The following is a 16,911-nucleotide window of genomic DNA, read 5'->3' as shown; positions in this document are numbered from 1 at the left end:
AGTTAAAGGGATTTTGGGGTCTTTTTGAAAATGACAACCCTTTTGGTCTGTGTGTGAGTGTTCATACTAGGGGTTCTTTGTACTTTAATCAGTATACACATGCCCCTTTGTTGTACACATTACAGGGATGTCCCTTTATTGTAGCACCTCACATCAAGAACTTTTTTCAGTGGCACCCAGGATGTGGGGCAGGAATAGGCTGGAGTGGGAACAGTGTGTACTCCCGTGGGGAGCAGTGTGGCTGTGCCAGGGCAGGGCAGAGGGGGAGCCTGGGAGCTCTGGCTCGGGGATGCTGTGAGGGGAGGAAAAGGGGGGGGGAGAAAACGAGCTGTGAATTTCACTGCACCACGAGCAGCCGCCTTTTTTTTTTTTTTATGAGCCACTGGAATGGGAACAGTGAGAATGGAGAGGCAGGGGAAGGCACCGCCCTCCTCTTCATATTTTTTCCTTCTTGCAGTAGAATTAGCGGGGTGGCCACAACCACTGGAATAAATAACTGATCAGGTGTGCATGTGTGTTTACACATGCACGTACGTATGTGTGTGTCTGTGGATGCTGCCCACTGTTCTCCGGTGCTCCACAGCAGTGTGCTTTGTTTGTAAAGGGCAGCTCTCCCTCCTGTAGCGTTTCCGCTGTAAATAATAGATGATGGCCCTGGATGGTCCCTGGTCGGTTGGAGGAGATGGGACAGGCAGGGAAGGCTTGAAAGGCAGGCCAAACCACAGAGCACCCCAAGACTACCCCAGAGAAGGAGTGCCCTCAGGGCCCCATGTTCACAGATGGTGGGGGATGCACAGAAATACACCTTCAGGGGTTTGTGTGTCTGTGGCTGTGTGTGTTTTTGAGTTTATTTGAGTGTGCATGTGTTTGCGATTTTATGTGTGTGTAGTGTGTGTGTATGAATCTACAAATGTTTCTGTGCTGCTGGTGGGGGAAACGGGGTATCTCTTCTCTCTCTGAGGGAGGCTGACAAAGGGGAGACGGATGAGGGGTGGCGGTGGGGGGGTCAGTTGTGTGATGAAACATGGCAGAGAGATGACTGATTGTAATTAACAAGCTACTGAGGTCTTCATAAACAAGGCCTGTGCTTCAGCCAGCCACATCTTCCACAATCATGGAACTCATATCTCACCTCCCAGCAGCCCCACAGCCAAGCTTTACATGTTCTTATGCATTAGGCCTTAGGGATGCACAATATTGGATTTTTGCCGATATCCGATATCCGAATTTTTCATTTTGCCCGATTGCCGATGCCGATACCGATATAGTGTGTGCGCGTGTGTGTGTGTGTGTGTATATATATATATATAATATATATATACACATATATATATTATATATATATATTTTATATATAAAATATCTCCTTATCTCCTTATGGAGCTGCGTTGTTTAAAAATGGTCTCACGCCCCTCCAGAAGCAGAGAAAAGCTTAGCAGCACACTCCTAGCATCATCCCAGAGTGAGAAACTTAGCTATATATTTTGCCCCTCCTCGCATCACTGGTGCTTTACAAGCATTGCAAATAGCAAATCTATCTGTTTCAGATACTTAGAAATACTTCCATAACAGCTGACATGTTGAAGCTTGTTGCTGGCGCTCATAATAAACATTTAGCGTCATTGCGTGCGCATAGTTAACACGTCACCTTATCGGCCAGGCACAACAGCAGAAATTTTCGTATCTGCCGATGCCGATAATTAACTTCTTAAGTTTTTATCGGCTGATACCGATGTCGTGCCGATATCATCGTGCACGCGTATTAGCCCTTGTCCATTCATCATAGCGTCATCCAGCTCTGCAGTAGAGGAGAGCAGACAGCAGGGCATATGGAACCAGAGCCCCAGGTGGAATTCCACTGGGTAGATGCCTGCTGTTATGTTGGAGACCACGATCCAGTAGGTGCTCCTCAAGGTATTTCTGTAATGGCGCAACTGAGCTTGGAGTGGCAGGGTGGAAACACGAGCCGAACCTGGGGAAAAGAGGATGAGAACAGAGTCCTCTTATTTCAAACAAATACATCCTAATCCAATTTGCTGTATATCCAATAATGGTTAACTGTATTACACCGATGTGATTGAGATGAAATATTCCCTGATTCCCCTGGAGTGACTGTATGCTGGTTTGGTGGCTGGGTGCTTTATGAGGGAGAGATCAGCATGTTATGATACGAAGATATGGACAGGAGGAAGTGGATGTGGGGATGAGGATAACGATGAAATTCCGATCATATCTCACCAAGTGCAATTGTGTGCTGTCTTTCTCGGCCCTAGCAGGAAGACTCCCCCTGAAGTGTGACTAACATCCATGGCCTCTGAGGAATCATTCCTGTCTCTCTGCTTCCAGGCACAGTTTTATACTGAGCTCCCCTCTTTTTATCGAATTTGCCAGAGCCTTTGTTTTTGGTTATCTGTGTGTTGTTTGCATTGAATCAGCCCTTCCTCTGCCATATGGGAGGCTGTGCTGCTGTTGGAACTGTGTGTGTGTGTGTGTGCTTGTGTGTGCGTGCGCGTGAGTGTGTGTGTGCGCTTGTGTGTGCGTGTGTGTGTATGTGCACGTGAGTGTGTGTGTGTGTGCGCGTGTGTGTGCGCGCGTGTGTGTGTGTGTGTGTGTGTGTGCATGCGCACACGCATGCATCACACTGAGATGAGCCTGATGAGTGACACTCGTTTTCTCCTTTCTCCCTGTGGTGTGACCCGCAGTCCTTGCGCTGTGACAATTACCAGGCTCACCTCGCTCTGCAGGGGCCCGGGCCTCGCAGTTGAGGTGAGCCTTCATTACAGCCCTCACTCCGTCACACAAGCCACTGCACTGAGACATGGGGCAGCCACTAATGGCCTCATTATGGAGACCCCACCCAGCAAGACAGCCCCCAAGATCCCCATTCACCCTCAGGTGTCGTAGGCTAAACTGATGACAGAAACCTGGCTATTTCATTTGCTTTAGCCAGTCTGCAGTTAGCGGTCTGCTATCCCTCATGTAAATAGAGACTGAGATTGAAATGACAGGCTGAGCCCTCTGATGTGTCACCATTTCCATCACCAACTCGGTGTTTCATTGTGCTGCACCTCACGTAAGAGCATGCTTCGTCATTTACAGGCTTTTGTAAAGGTAGATTGAGTACGCTGGTTGCAACACCAAAATCTTAACGAGGGAAGCCTCTGCAAAGACTCAGAATGCATGCCTCCATTTCTTCTTGGCTTTTTTGAGGTTTCCAAGGCTACCCTATGCACTCAGCCACCCGTAGCTGCTGAAACAGTGCCGCTGTCTTTTAATTAGGTTTTCCACCTCTCTCTTGCCCTGTAGCTAGAAGAAAAGCTGGCTTTTTTTAAAACTGAAGTGCAGTGTACGGCTTGAAGATGTATCCCTCAGACCCTCAGACACAGAGGTTCTACCTGCACCACATTCAGCACAATGCATAATTGAGAAGCGACCTTCAGGACAAGCCCCTACCCTGGGGCTCGAAAAACACCCAGGGGAAAAGGGGTCCCCTGGATGTGTTCTCTCCCTGTAACAGCACAACCAGAGGTCATTTATGGCCACAGTTTTGTACTCTTGGGGTAGCAGTGTGAAAATTCCTCCCTCCCCACCCACCCCAGCCCTGCTACTATGTGTTGCGGCTGCTCAATGCTTCTCTCATCACACCCTGCCCAAATTCCCTCCATTAGTGCCGGCTTCCCACTGCGTAATGAGGGTGTGTGTGTAGGTGCTCCAGGCCATCTGCTCTCCCTGTCAAGCATCAGTCTGAGGCATTTCCTGGGGAGACTGACTGATTGACTGACTGACAGAGGCAAGGATCCATCAAGGCTCCTGAGGAAAAGTGCTGTGGTGAGGGATGAATGCATTGCACTTGTGCTTGCTGCCACCTTGTGGCATGCTGTGGTGGTGTACAACCGCGTGGGCTGTGTTGGCTGTGTTTTTCTTGAATTTTATGTGATTCAGTTTCTGCTTCCCTGTCATGAGTCATGCATTACAGGTATTGGCAGACCTGATGATAAAGATTTCACAAGGACCTACCTTTCAGTGCTTTTTGGAGGCAGAATGATGGTTTCTGAAAAATGACCTTCCCCATATTCCTAATGAACTCCCCAGTCGTGAGTAAAGTAATATGATTAGGTTATTAGGATATTAGGTTCGTTATATTGTGAAAATCACTTTCATGAGCTAAAAGCAGCACTGTACAAAAATGGAATTGGATTGATGTGTGAAATCAGCATGTACAGTGATGTGGTAATTGTACCTTTTAAAAACCTGACTTAGTTATTAATTATGTCTTTGAATAGTCATGACTAAGACCATGACGATTGTCAAGGACATTTCATCTTGATAGTGTAATGCCTTCAGTCGGCAACAGGTGGCGCTAGTACTATAGGGCTCCTGCCTGACTGACTTCAGATCAGTCAGCAACAAAGAAGTCTACACCATAGCAGTCCAGCTGACATCCCTGTGAAGTCGTACCCTGGTGGCTATAGTGATGGTGGGCTCATGTGTTGTGTGTAATCCGCTTCATCTGCATGTGAATGGGAAGACTGCGTCATTTTAATCCATTTGTGGAGAAAACAATGCATGTGAAATTATATTATGCCTGGAGGTCTTTAGCCGGAATTTAATCACGTTATGCGTGGATGGTGAGAGAGCATAAAATTGTAATGTTTTAATTAAGGGGGTTTAAAAATGCAAAGCAGTCTCAATATGTTTTTTCATGCAGACTTTTTCCAGTTGTATCCAATCTTATCCAATGTGATAAGATTTGGGGGGTCTTATATTGATGTCAGATTTGTTTGGTTTGTTGAAGGAAGGAGCTAATCATGGAACAAATTCATCACATTATGTCTTGAAGCTATTTTAGCATTTATTTTTGTTTTTTGAGTTTAAAAAGAAGCTGTACAAATTTCCATCTTTTTATAGTAAAAGGTGTCTTGGTTTGAAAACAATACAGAATTACAGAATTCAGTTCCACTGTAGAGTAGTCAGTAGTGCAGAAGTTTTTTTAAACATGTAGTAAGCCCATTACACCTAGACATCCTTTCAATTATTCTGTGAAATGGTGTAAAATTTAGCTTTTTAATCAGGCCAGTCCAACAACAGGTCTTTATCTATATGGAAGTCAGATTTAAAGAACATGCAAGAACAGCAAATGCATTAAAGAACAGGTTAGAAACATTGCTGTAGGTGTAACATTGGTATTTACAGTACCGTTTGCAAATATGTTTCTGGGGTTTTTTGTTCCATCTCTTCCTGTGTCATGACAAATGGAATGAGGGTAAAAAAAATATCCAAAAAGGCTGAATCTTTTTTTCCTGGGAAAATATTTATGGAGCAGGAGTGGAGAAATGACAAGGGCAGTGTCTGTCCCTTGCCACGTGCCAAGGAGACAACAAGTGCATGATTCATTTTCAGGTAGTGACTGTGTATGTCTGGCATTCACTTGGTCAGTTGTGCCCAGGAATAATACATGACCTCATGACTCCATTAGCAGCCTCCAACTTCTTTGCTTCTTTAAAATAAAAAGGGGAAGTTGAAAGTTCTAATGCAGCTTGTCTCATTTGGTGCATACATATCAAAAGTATGCATTTTTGTGCTGTGTGTTTACCGAGCAGCACCCTCATTTTGACCAGCAGGGGGAGTTTAGCACATCCGCTATGACAGACGTGTTTGGTAATGAAAAATCACTTCAGTGATTGCTTTTGGCATTCACAGTCTTTGTTTGGCTGTGTGTATGTGTGTGTGTGTGTGTGTATGTGTGTGTGTGCCTGCACTTCTACAGTTGTTTACAGAGCATATGGATTCTCTCTTTGTTGCACCTTGTTGCAGCCATCAGGTGCTGACAATGTCATGTTGTCAGTGGGTGAAATGAACTCTTGTGTTGGGTTACTGACCCTGCATTTGTCTTAAATATGACCTTTGACAAATGTTTGTAAACCTAAATGATCTGAAAAGCGTTTTTAGCTTTTGGCCCCAGTCGTTATATTTGTATACTTATTTGCCTGGCAGACAATTAAATACAGGACTGTTTCACTGAATACATAGTACCTGTTTATACAGCTCTGGTTTTATTGGTGAAGTTAAAGTACCTCTGAATGGTCAAGTGTTCAGCATTACTGTTTTAGTTCAGATTCAGATCCATAATTGTCTGGTTAGGATAACACAACGCATAATGTCCACCATGGGAAGCATTTTAGCTGTATTTTTTCAGGGCTACTAATATAACTTGCATCTCAAATTTGTACAGCTGGATATGTGCTCAAGCTATTCAGACTGTATCCTTGTTCTACAGTGTAACAGCAGTGTTCTAACCTGCAACGCTCTCGTCACAAGTCTAGTTTGCTTATCTCAGCTTCATACTGCTGCCTGTACTTGGTAAATGGCCAGGATCCACGGTGGGGCACTGAATCCCCCCCCCCCCCTTTGCTCCTTCCAATATTATGTTGCCCACCCCTGTTTACACTACTACGTCAGAGACCTTGCTGAGAGCCTGTTTGTCTGGGCTTGTTTCCATAGCAACCTCACCCCCCGGAGCCACAGCGCGGTTCTGCTGTTCAGCACGGGCAGCCTCTCCAGCACAGGCTGAAAACAGCGGGCCAAGTGAGAGGACTCACTTTCCTTAGTGCTGCTGAGGAAACCAGACTGATTTCATTTGATTAGGATAGGTCTCCAGCCAGCAGCTTTGAGATATTTGCTTAAGATAACAGGCTTCCGTAAGCATTGTGAATGTCATGTGCCCCTCAATTTAACCAGGAACCAGGGAAGGCAGGTGCATAATGCCTTGATTGTAAATCTCTTCCAATTTCTGGCCTTTTTGTGCTAAAGGATTTAACAATTCCAGTGTACATATAACAGGAAGGAGACCTTAGCCAGCATTACACTTTCTGCTATCTGCTGGGAATGGGTGTAATGTGTATTTAGGGGTATTCTGAGAGCACGCGATTAGAAGAGGAAGTCTGGTGTCGGTAAAGTTAATCTTGGCTCGGGAAGACAAACGCGGCATGGGTCAAGTATTAGCTGTCTCCGCACTTGTGAAATATTGATAAGGGCCATATGTGCAGCCACTGGGGAGTGGATGAATTATAGGTTTTCTGTAATGGTGTGCCAGATTTTAATAAGTTTGGGTATTGGGGGGGTGATTTCACCTCTTTCCAGAGTGCTCCCCTGAGGAGTAGTCCTGAGAGAGTGCATACGATTGGAAGGTACTTCTGGGGTATGGGTGCACCCCAAAGGGGTCCATTGATGCTCAGCAGTCATCCCCTGTGATCCCCCTGTCCTGTAAGCTATTTTATTTGGTTTACCTTTCATTTCTGTCTATAGCTTTTGCTCGTACCTTGAAGAAGAGAGCCCGCCCTCTCACTGCGCCTTATCACTCTTTCACCCTCCTTCTCTGAGGGTAGGGGGGTGCCTGTAGTCCCCCTCCACCCCCTGCTTTCCCTCACACGCGGAAGACTTGTACAGCTGCCAGACGCATAGCCCTGCCAACAGCGCAGCGAAGCCTCACCAGAGGATTCAACCCAATTAATATTCTAATTCCATTCAGCTTTGCATTTTCTAACGTGGCAGATAAGGGGCCGAACATCCCGTATTCTCAGTTATGACAGAGGAATGTCAGTCCCGCCTCATCACAGACAAGGGATCCCAAGTGTGAGGCTTAAAAGTTGCTACTATTATGGCTATGCATGGATGAACAAGACTGGAGATTGTTTGGACTGAAAAAAATGAACTTGCCTGTATGCCCTGTATGTGTGAATTGTGTATGTTTTTGTGTGTGTGTGTGTGTATCTGTATATATAGTCCTCCTTAAAATACAAGTTAACATTGTGTTTCTTCTACTTCTGTATTTACAATCTTTTCAGTTATTGCTGAGACTGCAGTAAAAGCCGGTGTTACTGTAGACAGGTTACTGTCAGGTTAGGCTGCACTGTTTAGCTCATTTCTCATTTGCTCAGCAGATGCCCTTATCCTGAATGACTTGCATTGCTTGCATTTGACATATGGCCCTTTTGTCTAGTCTGATTTTCACTGAAGCGATGCAGGGCGTCTTTCCCTGTGATAAAACAGCTATGTTCCACCTGAGACTGAAACACACATTGCCTTTACCAGCACTCACCTGTGCAAATTGCCTATTCTAATATTTCTCTGTCAGTGTGAAAAAACAAATTTTGTCGTTAGACTGAGACTGAGCCAGACCAGTCCACAGTCTACTGCCTAATTGTCTCCTTGGCTGAATGCATTCTTTTTCATGACTAAAACTGATTTCGTGATTTCTGCTTAAGAGGTGAAAGCATCAATATTGAGCCCCACTAGTAATGTTTTTTCAGACCCCTTTATCTACTCCAAAAGGAAAAGGGTGTCTAAGAATATATGAAGGAAGTCTTGTTCTAGACTGGATGTGTAATTGCAGTGCATCGTGGGTCAGATCCTCTGTCATGGTGGCTCGCTTGTAAATTTGGGGTGATCTGAGACATGTTTATTCAACTCCTGTCACTAATTGTGGCTTAGATGTGTGTCATTGTCTTTAAACCAGACTGCTGGCAAAAGGAATGCTTTGTAAGCCAAACACTCTTTCCACCAAGCAGAAATTCCCAAGACGCCTACGGCATAAGTATCCAAATGAACTTCGAGTCATATTAATAGCCAGTGTGCATATGCTAATTGAAAAGACGTTCCATGTTCATATAGCCTTGAAGTCACTCATGAAAGAAGGAAGCTTAACTTGTGTGTGCTGTTCCTGATTGGATTCATGTTGAAGTAATATAGTACTAGGCAGGCAGGCAGGCAGGCAGGGAGATCACAAACCCATACTGTAATGGCGCCTGTGGCACTGATATTTGAAAGCTTTAATGTCTCCACATTTTCAAGGTCCTCGAAGAAGAAAAAAACATTTGGGTGGCTTCTTTTCATTTAGAGACACACTTGGCTTCTCTGCTTCTTGATTATAAACTGATTTATAAAGCATATGTAGCTCAGACATAAAAGCTTAATTAATTCCAGTATTTCATAGTGCTAGTTCCTTAATGCTTTGAGCATGTAGTCCATTTACTTACTTTAGATTTTTTACTTCCCTGTGTGATACGTCAAGGTAAAATGTTATCAATGAATGGTAACTCACAGTTAACTGTTGGTTGAGGCAACATATGAGGGTTTCATTCTCTGGACAGAAACACCAACAAGAGGGACAGTAGTGAAATTACCAAGGCAACGTGAAGGGTGCACTGCCTCTCAGCTCAACTATTATTGCTTTTACCTGTGACCTTGTACTTGCTCCGGTGACAGTATTACATGCATGTAAAGTATGAGGTGAGATTGTATCTAAAACAAAAAAGAAAATGAGTTCAGTAGAGACTGGTTTTTCTGTACTTTTGCCTTTTAAACCTGTCCCACAACAGTAATGAAACATTCTGACATCAACCTTATCAATCAACCTTATCACAAGTGTTATGAATGCTGTGTGGTTTCCCTTCACTTTTGCGACTAACTTGACTCCACTGTGCAGCCCAGGGTCCGAATCAGCTGAATATTTATTTGTTTTGCAGCTTTAGAGAGCATTTTACATATTGGTTGGAACAGTCAGGCCTACAGCAACAGGCTTGGCCACAAAAGCATACAAAGGCTGTTGAGTGTTCTGCACAGAGAAAAGCAGAATATTATCAGGTTTATTTGTTTACTTGGTACTCACTTGGTATTGCACACATCTGAACAAATTTTTTCAATGCTGATAACAGTAACCAATGTGTGCATGAACTTGGATATTTCCTTATTGTTTCCTCATTCCTGTGTAGGTATTCAGCTCTCTCCTCCTTTTTGTGTGTGCTTGGTAACATACCCTGCTATTGTTTACTCAGTTTCAGCACTGTCATCTGTTGCCTGGGTGTTCAGTGATTCAAGCATCCTACTCAGTGGCTGGGCTAAAATCAGTACAGCAGTATGGCTCAGAATGTCTCAGGTCAGTATTCTTACTGTAGAATAGTACACAAGTGTAAGTTCATGTGCTTTTGTATTATTTTTTTCTGTTGCATTTTGCTCTTTGTGCTAATTAAACTTTTTTTCTATTTGCTGAAATTTTTTTTTTTGCATTACTGGGTTTCTTAGCACCATGAGAACAACAAATTTGTTACTGCTCCTTGTAAACCATCACATCTGTGAGTACAGTTGCATATTAGTTTCTGTTTTATTCGTGCATTGCTACCACTTACATGTGGGTTCATACGCCTGCACAGTTCTGCATTTTCTAATTTTATTAACTCACCCAGTGGTGCATTTTAATGGGTAAATCCTAAACAACCGTGAGGTATACAGGACTTAATCCTCCAAAGCCGAGACATATGCCGACCAGGTTCCCTCTCCTTTATTCTATACTTACATGTGCTTGAGAGTGTTTGTACAGGCTAATAATTTCCCAGCTGCAGAAGTAGGTCGGCAGAGATGCACAAGCATGGGGCTTTTGTCCTTTAGAGTAATGTATTGTAATGAGAGCTGAAAGCCTCGTAGGTCTGTGTCAGTGCAGACATGTGTTCATGATAGGTAAATAAGCCCCTCACACAGTGGCAACACTCTCTGTTCAGAAACAAACTGCTCTGTATATGTAAATGCTTTTGTATACCTGTTGTGTTCCTTACTTGCACTCCTTACAACTTTACTTGACCTTTTGTTTGTTCATAGAGGTGGCAGTGTCCCCTTGTGGGTTTAATCTGTGCTTGTATGCAGAGGGTTACAGGTTTGAGTCTGCTGTGTGGGCATGGCTGTGGTACATTTGAGCCAAGGTACTTCATCTTACTTGCTTCTGTAGATGTTCAGCTGTATAATATATCAAATTTAAGCTTTGTAAGTCACATGGGATAAGGGTATTGCATCTGCTTAGCAAATGAGATTGATAATCACCACTTAAAGGAAGCTGTTGTTTCTCTTTAATGAAGTGTTTTTTTTAGCTACATAGTTTCTTTTGGCTCCTCTTTGCTTTATTTTTACCACCTACCCCTCTGCAACAGATACCACAAGACATTGTTGTTGTTTATCTATAGCTTTATAAGCAATTAAGCTATTATGTTTCTCCTTTTGTATTATTGCAAAAGTGAAATAAAAAAGGCTTATGTAGAAGTAGATTTGATCTAAATCTTCAGTTCCAGGTTTGGGAATGGCCATTTACTTGCACTTTAATTTGACATGGAGGATAGAGGTATATCATTTAGGCAAAAGGGTTAAGATGCTTCCTATTATCTGATGTACTCAGAGGTTACCAACAATCTCCTCTATTTGGGTCCCTGTTTATGCTGACCAGATGTGGCCTTGATTTTCTCCTGCAGTGCTGTGATAGGTGAATGGACAACCCAATAGTTGCATTTGCAATTACGTTTAGTGGGAAGAGCTGTGCAGTTGTGTCACAGTCTTATATACAGATCGAATGTGGCTCATATGACTCATGACTCAGCTTGTGTATTTTCATTGTGTGTGTGCTGCTTTGACATGGAAAATCTGAATTTTATAATTCCTGGCTTAATAAGGTGCAAGGCGAACTCTGAGCGCAAATTTGCCCAGAACACATTTGGCAAGTACCTTAATTTGTGTTGTTCAGTCCTCAGTCCTGACACAATGTTTGGTTATGGAAGCTCAGTCATGTTTGCCAGGGAGAACCTGGGACTTCAGTGTAACACGTTATGCATGAGTTGCCTTGATGTCACAGAAGTTTTGTTAATGAGGGTGCAGGTACTCTCCTTGTGTATTGGCATAATTGCACAAACCACATCCTGCATCCTGGAATTAAAATTCCTGCAAAATTTCATGAGGATTTTTGTTACCATTTTCAACTCCACAGCTCACAGGTTTTAAAGCTCTACAAGAACCAGTTTGGCTCTGTGTTGTTTTTGAATGGTTTTACCCAGAGGAACAAATTAACCTCACTGTTTTCTGACATGTGAAATGCATTTGCAGGACCCTTTGACATACAAAGGAGTAGAATTGTCAATACATTCACTATATCAAGAAATGATGTTCATTTTCTGTACTGCCACTTCACAGTGGCTTGCAGTAATTCTTGAGCTGCATGGCAATTGGGTCTAACAAAGAGCTCACATGGAAACCCTGTACATGGTGTATATTGATATCCCAGAAAGAATAAAGGAACGCATCTTTGACACGAATTCGTAAATCATTCAGTTGGTCTTGTAGAACATCCGTAGACAAGTGCCCCACCGGAGGAAGTGCCATGCAGTGTTTGAAGGCGGCTCAGACATTAGAATATTAAACAGGGTTGGGAATGAACTGCACTGTGTGAATTCAGCTGCTATTTGTTTAGATAAATATGTTGAAAGAGGAATAACTCTTGGCGAGGATCTTGGCAAAGACTGAAATGCATGGAAAGGATCCTGGCTGTCTCCACCACCAGTGTGAGGTCTCAAACTTTCCTTGCCTTCTAAATGTTAACCATGGAAAACACAGGTCGAGTTAGAGTGATGCACACAGTGCAGTTTAAGTACTCAATGTTCTCTGCATGAATGTTTGTTACAGCTAAAACAGCAGCTTTAAAAGATTGCTTGGGCAACATTTTCGCCCTCTGGTCCTGGGGGCACACTTTGTGTGGTAGTTTTCACTGCAGCTGAGCACTCACTTCATCATCTTTGATTGAGCTGACGTCATTGCATCATTTAACTTAATTATACTGTGCAGATATACCTCAGTTAAGAAAGCTGAGAAATAAATCTTTGTAATGAAGTCATAATTTTCTTATGCAACCCTGTTTGGAATTAGCAATTGCACCTACAACAATTGACACAGTGCACCACAGTGAATTGAGCACCAACTGAAGGATAGTGCTCTGCTCCACTGATGTTGTCCCAACAACTTGCAGGTGTCTGATGAATCACAGGGTGCCTGAGAGAGGTGACACAAGTTAACACTGGTCAATCTACCCACCCTGCCCCTGGGAGAATGAAGTCAATTGTATTTTTCCTTTGTTGTAGGCTCCTGTTCATAGTCAGCAGATGACACGGCCAAGTTTCGAACTTGGGCCGCAGGGCTTCCTGACCGAGCCGCTTGGGAGACCACTAACGATTAAAGAAAAACATAAATGAATTTCTCTAGATGCTGTTATGCAGATCATAAAGTAAAAGGAGGGGAAATGAAAAATGCAGTGGTGCGTTTGTTACTGTTGACACAGCCAACAATGAAAACCATTTTAAATAGAGCAGAAAAGTTGAAGTCATCGGTACAGCATGCTAGCTGTATTAAAGTTGGAGCAATAGCAGTGGCAATTACAGGGCTAGCTCCAAGGGAAATGACAGTGTTAATGGATCTTACTTAATGTATGTCCAACATACTTGAATTAAGAGTATATGTATTACAACACCCATTTGGTATTATTTCTTTAGCAGTTAACAATTGTTCATTACTCCCATTTTCTGAAGTAGTGAAATGCATCCCTTTAGATGGTAGGTTGTCATATATTTCATATATTTCATTGAGCAGTATTTTTGATTATGAAGTGACCTGATTGTGAATGTATACCTGTATACAAATATGTGTCTCCTCAAACAGAAGGATGGAAACAAAAGTTTCTATTTCTATTAATTTATCTTAGCCCCTTGAACAAATTAGCAGTACCTAGGCAGGTATTTATCTTGATAAAGTAAGAGTAATTAGTTGTTTGGTGGGGCCTACAATAATTCATTGAATAGGTAATGAAGCTTAATTGAGACAGCTGCCCTGAAATTGTTCAGCGGGGTAGATATTAAGAATAATATGCTGAGTGAACAAATTTCTTTATATCAGCAGTGTGTGAACATTCTCAACAGCATGTATTTCACAAAGAATCTATAGCAGGTTGAATGTAGAGATGTGTAAGGAAAAAAAGGATGCAATTCCAATCTTCGCGGAAAAGACTTCTTTATTCACGGGAACAGCAGTTATCAGAAATGCGTGAAATGTACTCTGGGTTCAGCGGAGTCAAATTGAGTGCTGAGCACTCAGTGACAGCATTCTTTATATTGATACAGAGCTTTGATCAGGATAGACAATAATTAAATAACCATCAATTTGAGAGTGAGAGTACATGTGGTGAAATACAGGAGGTCTGGTAGTTAGATTATCTTCCCTACTAAGAACAGTCACCCATCACCGGTTGGCTAGCTGCAGCCAAAGTGACAATTGAAGTCCGTGAGCAGAACTGTGGTTACAATAAGGCCATCTAGACAAATGATTACAGGTTTTTGCATACCTTAAGTGAGAGGATCTGTGCTCTCTTTTGCTACGCTGAGTGAGTTGGTTTTAGGGATTTGGACAAAAATCTTACAGATGTCAAATTAATGGTACAATATCCAATCAACAGCTCAGCCAAACCCAATTGTTTGAGAGCTCTGCTGGAATGAAAACCAGTGCCCATGGTGCTCACCTGAACCTTGTTGGGAAACTCTCCCTTGGGAGATGGCCTGTATTTAGTCCAAGGGCAGTTTACTCCCTTTTCTTTATATTGTTCTGTGAATAGCTGTTTTTTACAGTCCAATCTTTGTGTTGGCCAGTTGGCCATGCTGGTGGATTTGAGGTACTGTATTGTTAGTGTGTGTTGTCACGTAGCTGTTAAGGGCAGGGACCACTGAAACTTGAATCAGTATTGACAAAATGCTCTTAGCCCTTATCATGTCTTTGTACAGTGTCTAACTCTTCACCCTCCTATAGTGGTCAGTTGAAGATGAAGCTCTGGTTTACACAGAGAATTGATTCATGCATCAGGTAAAGTTAATGTCAAGGCTAATTCTATATTAATGTATGTTGCTATGACCAGATAGATTGTGTGTAGCTTTTTCTTTTGTAAAGTACATCACTACAGAGAGGAAATGAATGACAGTGAGTAAATATGCTTATATCTTGCACTAAAATGTAATTCAGTGTGGCCACTTTTACTGGGCCATGTGAGGCTCTAATGCTGACCAGAGCTGTTGCTTGTCTAATCTTTCTGAGGTGCCACACATACATGCTGGTTGGTATGCTTATAGTATGGGCGTGTGTACAGTCCTCATAAGTTTGCTTTCTCTTACCACGTGCCTCCTGGCATGCCATCTGAAAGCCCTCCTTGATTTCTGCCTATTTATACCCATCCTATCAATGCAATTTTCCTTGCTGAAGGTTTCTTGGCAGCAGCTTTGAACTACACCAGCCCAGGAAAGAATGCTGCAAAGCTCACACTGAGCCTGATGCAGTTAGCTGGAAGTGTTAATCAAATACAGGTAGCGTTCTGTGAAAACCCTTTTGTGCCACAACACCATTAGCTCATATTTAGTGCTTACCTACCTCCCCGTACCCTTGTCAGGCCACACCTAGTTAAACAGGAGTAAGTTGACTTTATGAATTTAAAGTGTACTCTTTACTGGATTTGTCATACCACAGAGCAAAGGATGCACTTCACAGATTCAAGCTGTTTTGAAAGTGTGTAAACTTTGCATTCTTTTTGGTAGCCTTTAAGCATTTTAAAGAAAGACAATTTTCCTTGCCTGTTGACCTCATTAACTGGTTGTTGGAAAGATGTGTTATATGTCTGGCTTCATGGTGACCTTTAGTTTTCTGTCCAGCTGTTTTTGATATCCATGGAATATCATTCCAGTCACTGCTCCTGTCTGTTTATTGAATGTGAACCCAAAAGGGCCAAAACTGCGGTCCACCCAACACGTTAAATGCAAGTCTTTCTGAAGTCTGCCCTTTCTGTCGATGGTACACTTACATAACTTGTGAAAGGCACTATTTTCATTAGGCAGTTTTATTATTCTTGGAAGGATGTGAACCTTCATTTCTTTACCAACGGTTCAAGAGCTGGGGGGAAAAGTCTGAGGTGCACATGGTTAGGATAGGATATATATGTGGGCACTGGAAATTCTGCCATAAGCACAGCCTTCGCCTTTTATGTGGTGATAGCACACCCTCTCTCCCATTTCCTGGGTTTTTAATGGGCTATTTAAGATGGAAATGGCGCTAAATATAAAGGGAGTGATTGTCAGTTGCGTCACGGCTGTAAGTAAATAAAGGTGGCCGTGTGTGTGCCTTTTACCCCATCATATTTTTAGCTGTTCCAGATGTGCAGTGGTGCAGCACGTTCTCAGCCAGCTCAGACACTGCCTGCAGAGAATGGCATGTGTTCCCATGGACAGCGCGACTGGATCAACAGGAATAGGTTTGTCTCCAAACTGACAGTTGATGTTAAAACACTTACTGTAATGTCATCACTGTGTTTCAAGTATCCTTTGGCTCAAAATTGCTTCTGTCACTTTTTATAGGGCAGATAGCCTGAAATGATGACACACTACTCCCTTGTTTGAAAGTAAATCTAAGGATGACACAGGGATGGACATTAATATGGACTCTAGTATGCACAGCATGCTATTCAAACCTAGTGTGAGCATGGGCTGAGTACACCAAAATCATGAAAATACTCAGACGGATGTGAGTGGCCACTGCAGCACTGGAGCTTGCAGTATTGGAAAGTCTCCATATCAAAGCAAGCTTGATAAGCTGCTTGACATCTCCCAGCAGCTTGAGACGACTGCTTACCACACAAATCTCTCACTCCTTACCATAGCGCAAAAATCTGCACTGCTGTTTTATTTCTCTGGTGTAAGAGGATTTATGAGTTAAAGTATGTGGAGCAGGTGGTGTGCAGTGTGGTTCCTCTTGCTGTGTTTGATCCCTCCACCATTACTTACCTCCTCAGCAATTTTCAGACCCACAATGCAATGCAAGTCAGTCAGCAGAGCGCCAAAGCAGCAGCCGTGAACTCTAAACCCTGCCCGACCCAGAGAATGCCTGTAGGAGCTGGGCACGTTCAGGTGGGGATCACAGCAGCACCTCGCCTCATGGAGTGCACTGTCCTTCATGCCAAATTATGGGCTGTGTGTGAAATGGGGAGCAGCGGGAGCTCCTGCTAGTGCCTCTTTCTCTTGTTCT

At 43.0% G+C, this 16,911-nt stretch overlaps 1 protein-coding gene across 1 annotated transcript in view; it reads right to left on the bottom strand.

The window, feature by feature from the left end:
• The window catches only part of csrp3 (cysteine and glycine-rich protein 3 (cardiac LIM protein)), a 68,841-nt gene extending 66,063 nt beyond the window's left edge, over positions 1 to 2,778 (bottom strand). The window contains 2 exon segments of the mRNA XM_036534649.1: positions 1,731 to 1,972; positions 2,733 to 2,778. Coding sequence (XP_036390542.1) covers positions 1,731 to 1,972; positions 2,733 to 2,778 — 288 coding nt within the window.
• Positions 2,779 to 16,911: the final 14,133 nt, after the last annotated feature.

This window comes from Megalops cyprinoides, chromosome 8 (assembly GCF_013368585.1).
Source record: "Megalops cyprinoides isolate fMegCyp1 chromosome 8, fMegCyp1.pri, whole genome shotgun sequence".
Classification (NCBI taxonomy): domain Eukaryota; kingdom Metazoa; phylum Chordata; class Actinopteri; order Elopiformes; family Megalopidae; genus Megalops; species Megalops cyprinoides.
This window is presented reverse-complemented; position numbering and strand designations above follow the sequence as displayed.